The sequence below is a fragment of the Temnothorax nylanderi genome, unplaced genomic scaffold, assembly GCF_030848795.1.
Source record: "Temnothorax nylanderi isolate EJ_2023f unplaced genomic scaffold, tnyl_v1.0 TNYL_tig0009_pilon, whole genome shotgun sequence".
NCBI lineage: Eukaryota > Metazoa > Arthropoda > Insecta > Hymenoptera > Formicidae > Temnothorax > Temnothorax nylanderi.
Window position 1 is genome coordinate 1,789,617 of NW_027249071.1, and position 16,062 is coordinate 1,805,678.

Here is a 16,062-nt window from a genome sequence, read left to right on the forward strand (position 1 = left end):
GACAGGCTGCTGGCTGCCACACAATGGACGGAGCTCGTTGTCGCGATGCAGAATATCGCTTCGCTCCGGAGGCGCCTCTGAGAGATTATAGCCACTTCCGTTTTCCTGTTCATACGGTGTCCTTTTAAGTGAGCCCGTCGAAACGGCGCGTCGCGGCACGGCGCCGCAGAAACGGTAATTAATTAGTAATTATATCAGCGGCTGCTGCCCCGGAAAAAGCCAGTCCTCTTGCGTACGCGCTCGCGCGCGAGTGGAATGGCTCGTTGCCGTGCACCGGCAACGAAACTCTCCCCGATAACTTTGCTTTCTGACCTAACTCCAATTTCCATTAATTATACCGTGGCTACCTACTTCCACCTTCTCCTTTTCTCTCTCTTTCTTTTTTATTCCATCCATCCTATCCTTTAACTTTCTTTCTCCAGGTTTTTCCCCCTTTATTTTCCTTAATTCTTTCTCTCGTCTTGTCTCAGGAAAAGATCCGCGATACTTAGCACGCGCGTCGCTGTAACGTCAGTGACAATAATTATATTCGTCGAGGTCTGCGTGGTATACTTTTGAATTGAGTTACGGAGAAAACTTTTAATTGTTAGGCTTTTAATGATTAGAAGGAAAATGAGTAGTTTATCTGTTATTCGGAATTTCGCGAATTACACGAGTAATATGATAATTTACGTGTCACACAGAAGTTACAAGTATGACACAGTCTCAGATTTATCATTGATGAAGAGCTCGACATCAAAACTGTTCAAGAGTAGTAGAACTCTGTTATACAGCTGTAGACGTTGCAATGTAACTGAAGACGCAGTTGCGACTGGAAACAACGTCATGCGATACATCTGCTATTAGACACTGACAACTATGAGGATACTTGATACGCATTGCAGTTCTCCCTAGAACGTAATCTACGGGAGTTGGAAATTAAGAGCCGCGGGGTAATGATCGAATGTGTTCAGAAATCTATCCGGGTTTCGATGGCGAGAGAGATGGAGAGAGAGAGAACGAGAGATGGAAGAAGAAGGAGAGAAGAACGAGAGATGTTCACATCGACGCATTAGCACAAAAGGCGCACGTCCGTCTGTCTTTTGAGTATTAATAAATCCCATCTGCTGTCGTCTCTCCATCGACTCTCCGCTTTCGCAACTTCGAAATGCAGTCGCGGCAGCGGGCCCGGTATCTTCGTGTAGCGAATTCGCAAGATTCCTCGTCGTCTTTCCTGTTCTCCAATCCCGCACTCCTCCTTTCTTCTGGCGTCGTCTACTCCTCCTGCTTGGTTCCCCCCGCTCATCTGGGATTCCGAAACACTTGGACTTATTAAATGCAAAATGCTTCCGGCAAACAATGCTTAATCGCGACGTCGCTCCTCCTTGTAATCCTCGTTGCTACAGATACAGGCGCAAAATGAGAGAAAGAGGGGGGGAGTAAGGAGGATGAACGATTGCGCGACGAAGAAAGAATCAACGGCTCTTTCGCTCGCTCGCGCGCTCTTTCGCGATAATCCGATCTCCCTAAGGAGATTCTCCATTTTTACAACTTCGTTTGAGCTCGCGGCGGACTCCGTTGCCGACGGGCATTCGAAATATTCGTGGAATCTCGTATTTACCCTCGCGGCCCGTGGAAAACCCGGGCGGAAAAGACGCTCGGCAACGGGGGGTCGAGAAACGGAGGGTGAGAAAGGACTCCTCCCTGTGTCGAGCAACCACGGGTGACCACTCGGCAGCTCGGCAGGGATAATGGTTCAGTTTTTTATTTAAACGCAATGGAAATGGACGGTGATTTTTCATTATGTCGGTTTATCTAAACATACGGAGACACAGGAAACATCGAATATATAGGGGAAAGTTTTTTGATAACGGACTACATTATACGATGTATTGAGATTGCATTACACGATAACATTATATGATACCAGGAATATTTCTTCTCCGTCGTTGAGTTTTTTTTGAATATCAAATCCCGGAATTTAAAATGTAACATCCTGTACGCCGCGTATAAACGTTCGCGCGGTACAAGGTTCAGAGACATAATCCATACATAAATATAGAACCGTCGCAATCAGTTTACGCGCGGGGATCTCCCGTGTAATAGACAATAGGATGGAATTATCCCTTTTCGCTGATATAGTATTACACTGCACCTACTTTCTTCTCTTGACTTCGAAGAGAAACATCGGCTTTTCAGCTCGTGCAATCGCCGCGTTTCTCGCGGGAAACGAGAAAATAATACTGCGAGGCTCGACATTTTCCGTCTCTGAGGGAGGGAAAGAGAGAGAGAGAGAGAAATAGCAGTTACAATTGTTTCATTACGTTCCTCTTGGCCATGTTGTTGGAGAATGGTAACCCTGACGCGTACAAGCGCGCCGGCTGCTCGCCGGCGATCCGGCTGAAAAATATATCGTAGCCGCAGCCGTTTTGGATTGTTTTGCGTTTCCGGTGCGCGCGGATTCGTCGGCGGGTTCAGATCCTCAGATTAAAATCTGGAAACTTTCCGACCGAGCGAGTATATCGCCCATCACCCGCAGGCGGCTGGACCCCCCCCTTTCTATATCCGTCCACTGTTTCAGGCTGCACGTTCCCGGAGGAATGGTACGGTCGGTGGTTCCAGTCCGGGCTCGTAGACTTGGTGACCGTCAACGGTTCCGAAATCACCAGCAAGGGCTTCTGCATCGAGAAAAACGGCGACAAGTTCCTCGTTCACGACACGTGAGTGTGCCATTCTCGTTTGAATTGCAAGTGTGGAGTTCGGGCCGGCCGATATGAAACGACAGTATAGTATTCCATCCTTTTATACCTTCCGTTTATACCCGTTCTCTCGTTCCCCCTTTTCCCAGTCTCCCGTCCCACTACCCTCCCCCCCTCCCCCGGACCAACGCCTGGCGCTCCCCGTCGCTGCCGTACGCGCGCCCCCCGTACTCCCTTCTTTCCAGCTTTTATTAATTAACTGCCCTCCGACAAAGCGCTCGAGGCGACGTGCCAACCGAGAGAGCACCCGGCGTATAAAACGTTTCTCCTGAAATTCCATCCGTGAAACCGGAGCAGGGGTGGCTTTGAGATCGAAGAGAACGGGCGATCCATACCGAGCAGCGCGCGTGCTTGTATATCGATACATGTAACCACTATCGTTTGGCCGTCGTGTACGCGCGCGTAGTGGTAAGATTTACGATGAATGCGTAGTCGGTGAAGTACCTACGCGAGCGTATGACTAAATGTTAAATAGAAACTGCTCGCGCGCGCGTGACCCCGAGGCGGACAAGCGAACTCAACCGGGGGGAACTCCGCTCCATGATCCAGTGCGCGAAAAAGGCATCGCTTTTCAGTTAGTTACAAAAGCCTTGTGTAAGTTATAATCACGATCGTTACAGCGCCAACTACTGCATGGCAATTACTTCCATAGCTCCTAAAACTTCAAGTAGCTCATTTTGCGAAAAGTGATTGTAAGTGGACATTTTATATCCAGTTGATTACGTCACGTATTTCATATGCTGATACATGAAATAATGAATTAAAACTCCAAAATCTGACAGTACTATAAATCATATATGATTGCCCAATTCGAAAATCTCTTATTGACGCTAAATTAATAAAATATTCATTAACTCGAAAAAAGAGGAGACATTCCTCCTCTTTTGCGTAAAATTAATGAAGCGAATTAACCAATATTTTCGAAGAAATGTTTTAGCACGTGTAACGGAACTATTGTACCGTCGTATTTTCCACGAATCGACACCGTAGGAAAATAATTGGAACGACGGGTTCCGATCACGTTATAGAAAAGAACACGTTTCTCGGTGGCTCGATCACGTGCTCTCCCCCGTAACCAGAATTTTCCCTATATTTCCATTTCCAACACGGTTTCCGCAAAATCCGCACGTCGCACGTCGGTCCACATGTTATATTTCGGCGGAATAGACCGTCGCGCACCGTCCGTCTGTATACTTTCGCGCGGTAGTTTCTAGTCAAACACGATCTTTTATTCCGCGATAGAATTACAAAAGCGATATCGCGGGACCCGGCTGGATATAGCAAAGTTCCGTGCCGAAATAATTCGCGGTTGAGGAGTACCTCCGATCGGCTCGGCTCGTTCTCGCTCGAAGCGAGAGTTGCTTTGTTGCAGCCCCGAACGCGGGGAACCCAATTAATTTTGTTTGATCGGCACTTTTTCCAATTTTGCCACCGCGGTGGTCCTCATCCACGCCATATATTCTCATCGAAGACGTTAAACCGCGATCCACTTCGTCCGGATAATATTCGCGATATATATGGAGCGTTACGCGGCAGAGGCAGAGTGTTCATAGTTCAGAATTAAACTTTTAGTTTGAGTTAAAGTCAGAATAATTCTCCGACTAATCCGAAAGATACGTAGTCTCGTTTTATGGACATTATTATCACTAGCCGTCTTGTAGATTGGATATCGTATAGTCACGCGGGCACTTGCGCCGATCGTTCGACTTGATTAACGTACAGCCATAATCGTAACATTAGCGGGCAGGGAAGTTGTTTTTCGCGGTCGTTATTGATCCTCCCGGGAGGATGAATGTACGAGCCGGGGAAAAATAAACGGCAGGGCTATCCGCGATAGAATTGCGAGAACAATCCATTCCCTTCGTCGATATAGGATGTATAATTGTACATTCAATAAATACCATTATCCGTTGGTGCAACGTTATTTATTCGCCGTCCGTTCTACTTCTTTTTTCTGCTACAACACTCACCGATACGACGCTCGAATTGGGTCGAGTAGGGATTTTCGCCGAATGGGCAAAGCGGTTTTGCCGACGGCAATGCAAATCTTTTGTGCAACAAACGATCTAATTCGCGGAATAATTTTGGGAATTCACAATCTTTGTTATTGATTACAAACATAAACGGTGATTATATAGGTAATTAATTAGCACAACCCGTAACTTACTAATGTAAAATACGTGATATACAAAAACTAAAATAAAATAAATATCTTAATATATTTTTTATATATCTGTAGAATTTTTGAAATTTTTGGATACTCAAATAAATATCTGGTTAAAAATTTGAGGAGCGCTTTAAAGTTTCGAGATTTCGCAATTTAAGAACAAACCTCGACAGTAAAACTCTATGGGACACGGCGACATAAGGTAGACGTTGAATTGAGAGTAATTCTCCATTCGGTATCCATTTGAAAGTACGACCCTTTGGGAACGACTCCTGAAGGCAAAACTAGGGTAGCAAATAGGAAACACAAACTAAACAAATCGTAATAGCAGTACTTTTATTTATACTCCTTTTACATCCATACTATATATTTTAACATCACAATACTTTTCTTCATCAAGCGTGAAATTGTTTTTAACTTTTCTCATGTAAAAAATTGCAGAATTCTTATAGATAACGCATATATTTTGTTAACTAATTTTTTTCTACATAAAAATAGTTTTGGTTGAAGAAATAATTTTTGTAATTAGTTATCCATTTCGTGGAAACAGAAAGGACGGGCAAGTGTTTTCATGACTTTCTATGTTTTTTATTTAAAAATAAAGTGTTATGCTACGAAAAATAAGCGACCCCCGTGGGCCTAAAAATAGGCTTCCCGTCCTCTACAGGTTAAAGAAGAGATGTAGAGAATTTTGTTTAAACAACGATGGTAGAAACGGCTTCAATCTTATTAAGCAATGCCGGTGACAGAACAAGCTTGTCACTTATTCATATCCACGTTGTTGGAGGCAATCGTGATTTTCTTAGGAAATGCGATAGCATACAAGCGGTGGCATACGTGGATAGGTAGACGAGCGGGCGGAGACAAAGTGATCGCGGGAACATCGGGAGACGCGAGCAGGATGAGAGGAAGAAAAGGACAACGCGAATGGCGCGGCAGGTGACGTAGAAGCCGAGCAGAGTTGAGAGCTAAGTTTTAATTAATGTAATGGAGAGTAGCGCGTGATTAGCCTCCCAATCAGCACGCTCCTCCTGCTGCTCCGCTGCGGCTCCGGTTATAGAGAAGGACGCGTAACACGAAAAAAAGGAACGAAGATGAAATTTCTAATAAGAAGATACGAGGGAAAACAGAGAAATTGGGAATGAAAATGGTCGGGCAAAATAAATATAAAAAATTTATATAAATTGTTCGAGATTGGTGTTATCCAAAATTTGTAAGAAAAAAATGTCGTTGTACTCTTTTTACTTGTACGTGACATTCGTTGGTATTGAATTCAATATTGGCAAAACATTGCAAAAACGGAACGCGTGACGGTATTAAAAAAAAAATAATAATTATGAATTTTTTACGTTTCACGCCTGGATGGTAATAACATTATTTGCTCGATGCAGATCACGATGGGCCAATTTATGCGAGCGCAAGAGCTAAATTGTTTGCTTAATGCGCATCTAATTATGCTGTTCTGCATTCTGCATTAATGGATAATAGGTATAGGTGCAAGCGTCATAGTTTGTTTGTTGTTGGTAACGTGGATGTTACCAAACTAGCGATAACTTGCTTATCTTAAGATAACTAATCTAGCGCTACGTAATCCGAACACGTATAGCTGAAAGATAATCACAAGAAAATTCCCGGGGGCCTCGAGGGCAACAAAAAGAAATTTATTTGTTTGTTTATTCATTAAAATGTAATTGCGATGATACAGTTGTGCATATTCGATCAATCATCGTGCTTCATAATGAACAATCGGCGCGCCCCGGCAAACATTTTACAATACGCGCTCGACACATACGTAGCATGTCAATTAATTGATTTACGGGAAGCGATATTTATGAAGCGTGATAGTATCCTACGGTTTTTCCGTTAATTCTTTTGTTCGATTCGTCCGATCGTGTTATTTCTCACCGTGACAGGTATCGTCGTGATATTCGTCGACCCGATAATAGTTTCGATCGGGAACAGACTGCACGATACATTGCGCTCGACCGTCAATTAACGGTAACCGATAATCCAAAATAATGACAAGCGATTGCAGTTTGCGCCCCGCGATAACTGTTTGTCGATTTAAAAAGCGTAGAGGGCCTGCAGTGTAATTTTGTATTGTAGACAATTAAACTCATCTTGCGACAGCAGGATCGTTGTTCCGTCAAGTACGGGATGAAAGGCTAGAATAATGAATATGATACAGAAAGGATATAAAATGACGTGGAATTAAATTATTTGTTTATTCACGAGTTTATTTGCATCTATTAAAATATAATTACATACGTACATTGACGAGTACATGCATAGGGATAGAAAAAATTATAAGAACAATTTTGAGGAGGGCAAAAAAGAGAGGGTAAAAAGTTTTAGGAAAATAAATTGCTTCAGCTTGCCGCTTGTGATGCGATGTTGAATTATATTGAACGACAGTTGTTATAAAGTACCTAAAAAGAGTAGTTTCTGAAGAAAACCATCGTAATAACTGACTCATTCCTGTTACGTTGTATAGATCTGTACAACTCCAGGCGCCGATTAATCAAAGAGATATTTTATGCCCCGGCGAAGTTATTGCGAAATTATTACCGCGAGTATGCTCGCGAGGAAGCCTGGCGAAGCGATTACATGATTAATTCCCCCCCTCTCGTACGATCCTGGGATACGAAATGGGTACACTCGTTAGCTCGCGATAATAAAATTAGTAGTCGCGGACGTCGTCATTAATCCTCCTTAAGCGATAAAGTAGCCGGCACGTTGTAATAATGGAGTATTAGATCTCATTATTGCGGGATAATTGGAAAATGGTGGAATGGCGCGGAAGATGTGGGTTACATAGGATACATATAAACTACATGGCTGAGCATAAGATAATTGAATTGCCACTATGCCCGCGCGCGAAGTTCGTATTAACGGGAATTTATTAATTTATCATCATACGTTGCTCTCGATACGATAGTTCGAACCGAGATCTGTATCTAAGCCAATTACTATCTACACTGGAAACTAAAAACTCTTTCGCGAAACTATTGGCGAGCCCGTCATAAATTACGTCGAGGATTACCATTATGATTTCACGATTAATAATCTCATAATCCGAATTGATTCGGATCGAAGCTATAATTGGTATCTATTAAAATTGCGATTGGGATTTCCCCTCATCTAGTTTGATCTTCTCATAGTACCGATATATCGTATCGATTATCTCGGCGGAGGGAGCCGTTAACGAGACGTTGTGTGATGGTAAGGTAGCGATATTATGTTACATTTAATCGCGCGCGCTTCGGCATCGTGGCAGCGACGTCTATCAGACTAAGCAAAACGGATCATTCAGTTATACAGGATGCAGCCTCGTCAATGTGAGGCCTAACGATCTCGCAATGATTAGATCATGTTTACCGCACGTTCGTATCCCGTTCTAATTGGCGTAATGACGACAGCTAATTAAGCGCAGCTAAACATGTTGTAACAAGTTAATTATTCGTAAGCCGTACCGAATGTGTTCTAGTAATTCGTTTCTTATACGTACAAATTAACAAGAAAACTGAATGGGGATCAAATAAATTAGCAAATAATTGAACGGAAATAAAAAAATATTACGTTCCAAAGTAACACGTCGTCTGTACGAACAAATTAACGTATATCCGTAACCGACTGGAAGCCGCGGTCGGACGCTTTCGCGCCCGTCGAAAGAGAAAGTATCCGCGTGATTCTACGTGCCGACCGGCGTCATTTCCGGCCGCGCGTGGCCGTGGCGGAGGGCAAAAAAAAAAAGAGGGACAGACGGACGAGTGTTCGAACGGGGCGCGAGCCCCGTTGAGAGAAGGGGTTGGGGAAAAAAGTTATATTGCCTCTGCGTCCGGAGTGACGAGCCAAACGCGTCGCCGAGCATATGAATAATATCGCGTCGCGCGACATATAGCGGCGTTTTTCGCGTCGCGCGGCCCTTCGACGCGACCGTCTCGACGGAGTATCCGCTGATTGGATTCAAATTGGAGAGGGTAGTTCATGTCTACATCGCTATGCAGGAATTGTGATTATCCGCACGCAGCGCGGAGGACAGACCAGCGCAATTAGATCGCGCCGGTCGATTTTACGAGAGAAGGAGACTGCGGATTAGCGAAAACGGTCTCTGCTTCTCCAAACATCGAGAAATAACGAGGACGCAGTGACGTTCGCATGTTCGTATGTCGGGCACATTAGGTCGGCGATATATTTATAGTGGAATACTTAAGTGAATGAAACGGAGCATCGGCAAGATCTCGGACAAACGAGCGTCCAATATTCCATTTGCAAATGTAGAGCGAAAAGGAATTACCTCTCAGGTCGCGCTGCGCAAGACGCCGCGCGATGGAGAACGAGGGGGAGGGAAGCAGCTAGTGGAAAAGGAGTGAGGAAGATATGGAGAGGGATAGAGAGCGAGCGGATAGAGATATCCAGCGGAATATTCACTCCACGGCTCTATGGTTCTCCATTTTCCCTGTCCGACTATCGTTTCTACGCGGGGCGGTTCTTATCCCGTCGTCTTACTCGCGATTGTCTATAACTCGATGCTTTCTTGCGCCCGCGCCGCGCGACGCCCGCAGTAAATAGCTTCTTCTCCCTCTCGCGAACATTCCTTCCTTTGTGAGCGCCCGCGACGGGAAGTGCGAGGTTCGTCGTTCCTCGAAACCGCCAGCGATTCGACTGTGTTTGGCTGTGCATTTTGAAACTTTCAAGACGGATGCAGGTAAACGGACGAAGTTTCGAGTTCACTCGGATGGGCGACGTTGGCGCGTCACTTTACTAATTGCGTTCAGGATTTACGAGACCTGGGGGCGCGAGAGGACTTCGTTTCAGGATCGCGCCGATGCATTATCGCGTCGAATCGCTGCTCTCCCCAAAAAAGAGACGCTGTGGCACGATAAGAATGTGCTTAATACGAAACCGCAGCCGTCGCGAACGTAATACAGAGATACAGAATTGCGTTATTGCGCTATTGATCTTTTTTTAATGTTAACATTTATTGTTTCCTACCAGCGAGAAAATAATTCACCGTTAAAAAGTTTTCAGAAAATGCTTGACATTCATGTTGTATATATGTAGATTGAGCCTCGTTACTTTAGGGTTAAACCGCGAAATATGCCATAGGCCTCTTCGCATGAATGAAAGATGGAACTCATTGTTCACCGCCGCGTCTCGGGATTTCCGGAGAGCCGCGCTTTTCGCGAGCAGAACACGAAGAGGAGAATCACGGACGGCTGGCGCTGAAAGTTTTAGTCACGGTTTGCGATCTTAATTTCTTGCCCGTTCTTGCCTCGCCGTGGTGCGTTCTTCTCTTTTTTTTTCCTCTCTCTCTCCTTCATTTTTGACCCGTGGAAACGCCGTCTGCAGGGAACACGAATGCGGAGGTGGAAACATTCCGACCTGATGTCGGTTGTCGGTCTCGCCGGGGTGAACCCCCGCGTAAATTTTCGCCCGACTTGAGAGACCGTGGCGAGGTGAAAATTGTTCAGAATCAATGACCTCAAGCTCGAGGGGACGACGACGCAGCGTATTTTCCCAGGCTCGGCCGGCGCTCTCGGCAACGTCGAATAACGGGGCGCAACATCTACGCGTTACTGATACTCGACACGAGGTAACGCACGGGATATTCTGCAAAATTCCGGGAATGCTCGGAAAGCGAATAACATTTGTTACATTTGAGAGCAACGATCTGTAAATCGCTGCCGTTGCTGAATGCCGTTTCAGCGAGCTTTCGACGCAACAATCAAAAGTGCAAAGATGGGTGATTTCGTGCAACCGAGGATGCCTGTGGTTTTGTCTGCATTTTATTACTTCATCGATTACACAAACGAATGTATTTAATTTCGTGTTTTCCTAATAACGAATGTAAAATGTAAAATTAGACGGCTCTGCAAATGTACAGTGATCTCAATTTCTTTTCTCCGGCTAATTTCTCTTTGCTCGTCTTTATGCCATGCACCAAATTGTCAATTGCGAAAAACAACAATTTGAAAAACGAGAAAATACGACGGGATTTACAAGATCTGAAAAGCCGAGGGATACTTAGGAGGATCTAGGAGCGCAGAGAACCGTTGGTGATCCTTCCTTATTTTTCTCTCCCGAACGCCACGGTGAAGTCTCACGCAATTTCCAAATTCCATTTGTACGGGCGAAAAAGAGACGACGGGAAAGAATTGACGCTGCTAAAAATTTCAGCTCTTGGTCGCGACCTTAATTTCTTCTCCCTCGTGACTCCTGACTTCCATTGCTCGTTTTTGACCCGCGAAAATGGCCGACCTGCTAGCGCGTGTCGTGGGTGGGTATGGTCGACATGAATAAGTAAAAGAGCTACGCCGTCGAGGGAAAGAGAGTGAGAGATAGATAAATCTCTATAGAAATAGAGATAGAGATAGAGGTAAAGATAGAGAAAGAGAGAGAGAGAGAGAGAGAGAGAACTTACGGGGAAAAATAGACGAAAGGCAGGTCGGGTCGAAGTGTCGGGAACCGGGAACTCGCGTGGCAGTTCGTTCGGTTACACCGCCGAAACTTATCTAATCAATCAGCCGACTGATCAACCTTTCATTGATCGCTGTAATCCATCACATGTAGCGCCGATACAAACCAGCCGCGCCCTCCCGTCCGCACATCCGCCCGCCGCGCCGCCAACTCTCTCGCTCTCTCGATTTTCCCCTCTGAGTTATAACGCTAATTATTTTTCGCCCGAGCGATCCATCTCAGCGAGCACCTCGGGCCGCCGCGATACGCTGACAAATCTTCGGGAAATCATTAAAAGTTTTTAACCAGCGGCAGACAGACGGTATCGCGCGCTCCACCGTAGGAAGAGTTCCCCGTATTCCGGGGCGTCTCTCCGATGCGCGATGTAAAGAAAATTTCTCTGCAGAGAATTCTCCACGGGGATCTGACAAGTTACATAAATCTCCAATTGGTATTATCGCATTAGCGCGGTAGTCTACCGCGCCGTCGGATTAACAGGAGTATCAAGTGCGTGTTAATAATGAATGCGACTTGCTGCTATAACTTTCCGGACGCCTCCGCGTATTCCCTCCGAGGGCCGCATTTGCATGAGCCGGTAATCATTAATAGATCGTCGCTACGTAGCGCGGTGTAACGCAAGATGCAAATTAATGAATGAAGGAGAGCCGAACGACTATAGACCACATCTGATTTCATATTCAAGCGCGGAATATGCATGCAGTAGCGTAGGACGCTGCACGCGCGTAGTCTGCGTAATCCACGTAATGCAGTTTGGGAATCTAATCAGGGTTTATTGCAGGAATGTCGTTCGCTGTTTCTTTGATGAAACTTTCGTCAGGTATGCGCCGCGGTACTCTACATAATTAGAATGTAATTCGGCCGCTCTCAGCGACTGTATACGTGAGCGAATTATCGCAAATTAGGTCTCCGCGCGGTGTAAGTAACGCCGTTGTCCAACTTACACGCAGACCTTTTTTTTTTCACAGTCCGCCGAAACAGCCGTATATAATTATACGGCGCTCTCTACTTCCATCTCGTAATTAACGCACTAATTTAAAGTCATTAAAATGATCCGGATAGCGTGACATGTCTTCGCAACGTAGTTTGCACGTGATATCGTGTGTAATTTGTAATTAAATTTGACGGCACGTGATGTAGTTCAATTGTGTAGAAGGTTCAAAATTAATGGCTGATTCGATGTTAACAGCGAGACACATTTTGCCTGGGAGAATTTAATAATTTATTAATTCTTTGCAATCTCCACGACGTATCGTTGCTTGATTTTATCTTAATTTTAATGACAATTTTCTGTTTGATTAAATTTGCATTAAGTTTTTCTTAGAAAATTCAATCTCTTTTTAATGATTCACACGTTCATATATCTCATAAACTTGATTTTATTCCAGTCTCTTACAATTTAGATTCGTCAGATTAAAGTTAAAATTTTGAGCATATAGTGACTGCTGGCCGAATGCCCGGTTTTAGACAAATTTGCACTATAAAGCGTTCTGATCCAATATCGTATTATGTTTCATACATAAAGAACGAGTGGATCTTCGTGATTAAATTTATCTTTTTTTTTGTCAATTCTAGTTAAAAGTTCTCTCTCCGCTCGGCTTGAAAGTAGGGCAACACTTTGAAATGCATACGCATACGTGGAGTCGTCAGAGATAGGAGAGTCACGACTCATTTAACACAATCGAGTAAGAGCCCCGGAATGAAACCTTTGAAATTATGTGGGAGAGAAATAACTAATGGAAACAAGACGAGCTCGTCGGTGAAATCAATATATATACTTTTTACGCGATAATTAACTTTTAAGGCAATTAAGAATGGAAAAGAGACTATAGAAACATGTATTAAAATAATCATATAATGTCGTATATCGTATATATGAATCATAACGAGGGTTAAGAGTTAAGAGCCTCGCGTGCGGCTTCTCGCAGAAGAATTCGCGCGGCTTTAAAGCCGAGTCCTTAACTGCATTTAATTTACCTCGCCGTAGCGTGTTTCGCAAACTCATTGGCGTGTTGGCGCCTCGACGCGCTTGCGACGAGACCAAAGGGATTCTTGAAGAAAGCACTCTTACATAAGGCAATATACGTAGTATTTAGTCGTTTGACTTGGCAGCGTCTCGTTCTGTCTGTCCCTTTGTGTTACCGAAACAATAAACGAGGCGATTAAAGCGCAGATTGGCGTCGGGCGCTTCACCCAAGGATTTAATACCGAGGTCACTTCGGCCCGATTGAATATAAAGGTCACATCGAGTATACGAGTGCCTGGCGTCGCGCGCCACCTCAAAGCTGCGTTTTAATCAGATCTATTGCCGACGGTAAGAATTAATCGAATTATCCGCAGTTTTCGACGTAAATAGTCTCGTCCGCGAGATTAAAGATTTAGCGACGACCGCGGCGCCGCCATGACCGACCGGTATTTATAAAAGCAGAAACAAGAAACGCCATAACGAAGTTACACTCTCATCCGAACGAGATGAGTCCGCCGGACTTATTTTATCTTTCCCCTCGTAACAAGTATTATCGTGATTCCAATATATATGGTGATTTTATGGTATTTATTACCATACCTTGCAATTATTTAATAATACATAAAGACGTAAAAAAATCTTGATATCAAAGTGTCTGTTATATTGAAAATTCCTCGTCAATTTACAAAAAACATTCATTTTATTGAAAGTAGAACGTTAATGGATATCGATCGCATGTTACAATTACGATATAATCATATATTAATGAGAGACTAGTGGATGTTTTCTCTTGAAATAGAGTTTGTCAGCTTGAATTATTCATTTAGCAAAAAACCAGTGAAGAAACGCTGTAATTTCACGACATGCTAAACAAGAACTAATATTCTAAATTATTCGCCTTCTCTCTTTCAAAATGGGGCATGCCTCTATTTAATCTTAACTACCGAGTCTCGCTATTTAATTTCCTGTTTTGTTCGTATCACGGAACGAGGTTACGGCACTTTAATTTTTCAGAAATAGACGACTACATATCGTAACAACGAATGTAAAGTAAACGTCATTGTGCAAAGACTGAAATATTTACGAAGTGCAATTCAGCTGTTGAAAAAATAACTGTCTCCAACTCGCACAATACCGCGAAGACAATGGCGCGACGTGAAAAGAGAACGTTTGCTCGGAATTCTTTTCCACTGTCGTGATAATATCTTCGTTGCGGCAGATAGAATGTGCTTGCTGGTCGCTGTCATATTTCTCTATATATTTTAAAACCTCTTTCCCGTCGTGACGATAATTATTCCGGACTGTTCTTAATACGGAGTTAAATGTTACTTGATCTGCTAATTTAGAAAAAAACGCTGGCTTATTTTATAGAAGAGACAGCAACGGAAACCGATCGCGTGTTTACAATCACGATATAATCATATATTAATGACTGCTGGATATTTCTTCTATCTAAAAATACCTTCTTAGTTTGAATTATTTATATAACAAAAAGCGCTTTGTTTTAAAAATGTTGAAAATTGATTTTTCTAAAGATCTTTATTAGATTCTAAATGTGTCTTTTTAATTACATTTGTATACAGAAGAGATTCTACTCTCTCCGTTGCTATTTTCTCTTATTTTATCGAAGACGATAATAATATAATATTCTTTTTATAGTTGTAAATTAATGCTATCGAGAATATTCTTCTTAAAAATGAAGAATCTTAAACTAATTTTCTTCCGTCTTTTAAAATAATCGATCCAAATGAATTTATTCGGTAAATTTATTCGACCAGCGACGAAATGGTTTCGAAAATCGTAGCGATTGCGCCTGCTTTCCGATGTCTGATCGCAGTGTTGCCCTCTGTAATCTGTGATCTCTTCGAGAAGCGGCCAGCCAGCGCGCGGTCACCATTCTCTCCCCAATGGTATGAATCGTCGAGCGGTGAGCTTCGACAAATAGAGACAATTAAGCGGCTAATATGAGATGCCCCCGCCTTGTGCGTCGCTCCCACGGGGACGGAGCGCGGCGGAGGTGGCGAGAGAGTGTGCACGCGTAACAATACTACGGGACAGTGCAAACACCGGCGGGGAAAACCAACAATGTGCCCCGGCCCCGGAGAGGCCGCCTCCAGGGCTGCTGCGTGCACCCGGAGTTGCACATCCCTCCCTGCCGCACCGCCCTGCGTGTGCACGTGCGTGCGCGTTGATCGGACCCGGTAGGCGGACGGGTTCTGGCTGATCGTGACCACGCATACGCTCCTGAAATTGCATTAAACGGCCGAACGAAAGCGTTAAATAATGCGTCAATTATAAGCGACGGCGTATTATCGATACGCGCGCGGCCAGAGCACGAGCTATTTAATATACTTTCGCGAGGTGAGGCGACCGGGGAGGGAGATAGGATTGTCGGATATACGATATACAGATATATGATGCGTATCTAATGCGTGCGCCAGGGTAAATATCGATGACGCATTCAATTAGCGCGAATAAATATTGTCTCCGGAATAAATGAACGAGGTGCGCGCACGTTTGATTCGCGCAATTGGTATTAGGAAGGTGGCGAGTGATGATCTTATTTTACATTTTGCAAGAGATTATGTATCTGTGCTCTGAATGTTTTTCTGAAATTCCAAGGCACAAAGTTTTACGTGATTAAACGTTAAATTGCACGGATCGTATGTATTTTTTTACGCGTTCGCGCGGGAAGATTATTCTACTTTGCAGGT

The 16,062-nt window shown here is 44.0% G+C and overlaps 1 protein-coding gene across 4 annotated transcripts in view; it reads left to right on the top strand.

Moving 5' to 3' along the window:
• Positions 1-16,062, top strand: part of LOC139787343 (uncharacterized) — a 238,716-nt gene that overhangs the window by 172,617 nt on the left and 50,037 nt on the right. For all 4 annotated transcript variants that reach the window (XM_071726452.1, XM_071726448.1, XM_071726445.1 and 1 more), the window contains one exon: positions 2,561-2,699. In XM_071726452.1, coding sequence (XP_071582553.1) covers positions 2,561-2,699 — 139 coding nt within the window. The remainder of the gene's footprint in view (positions 1-2,560; positions 2,700-16,062) is intronic.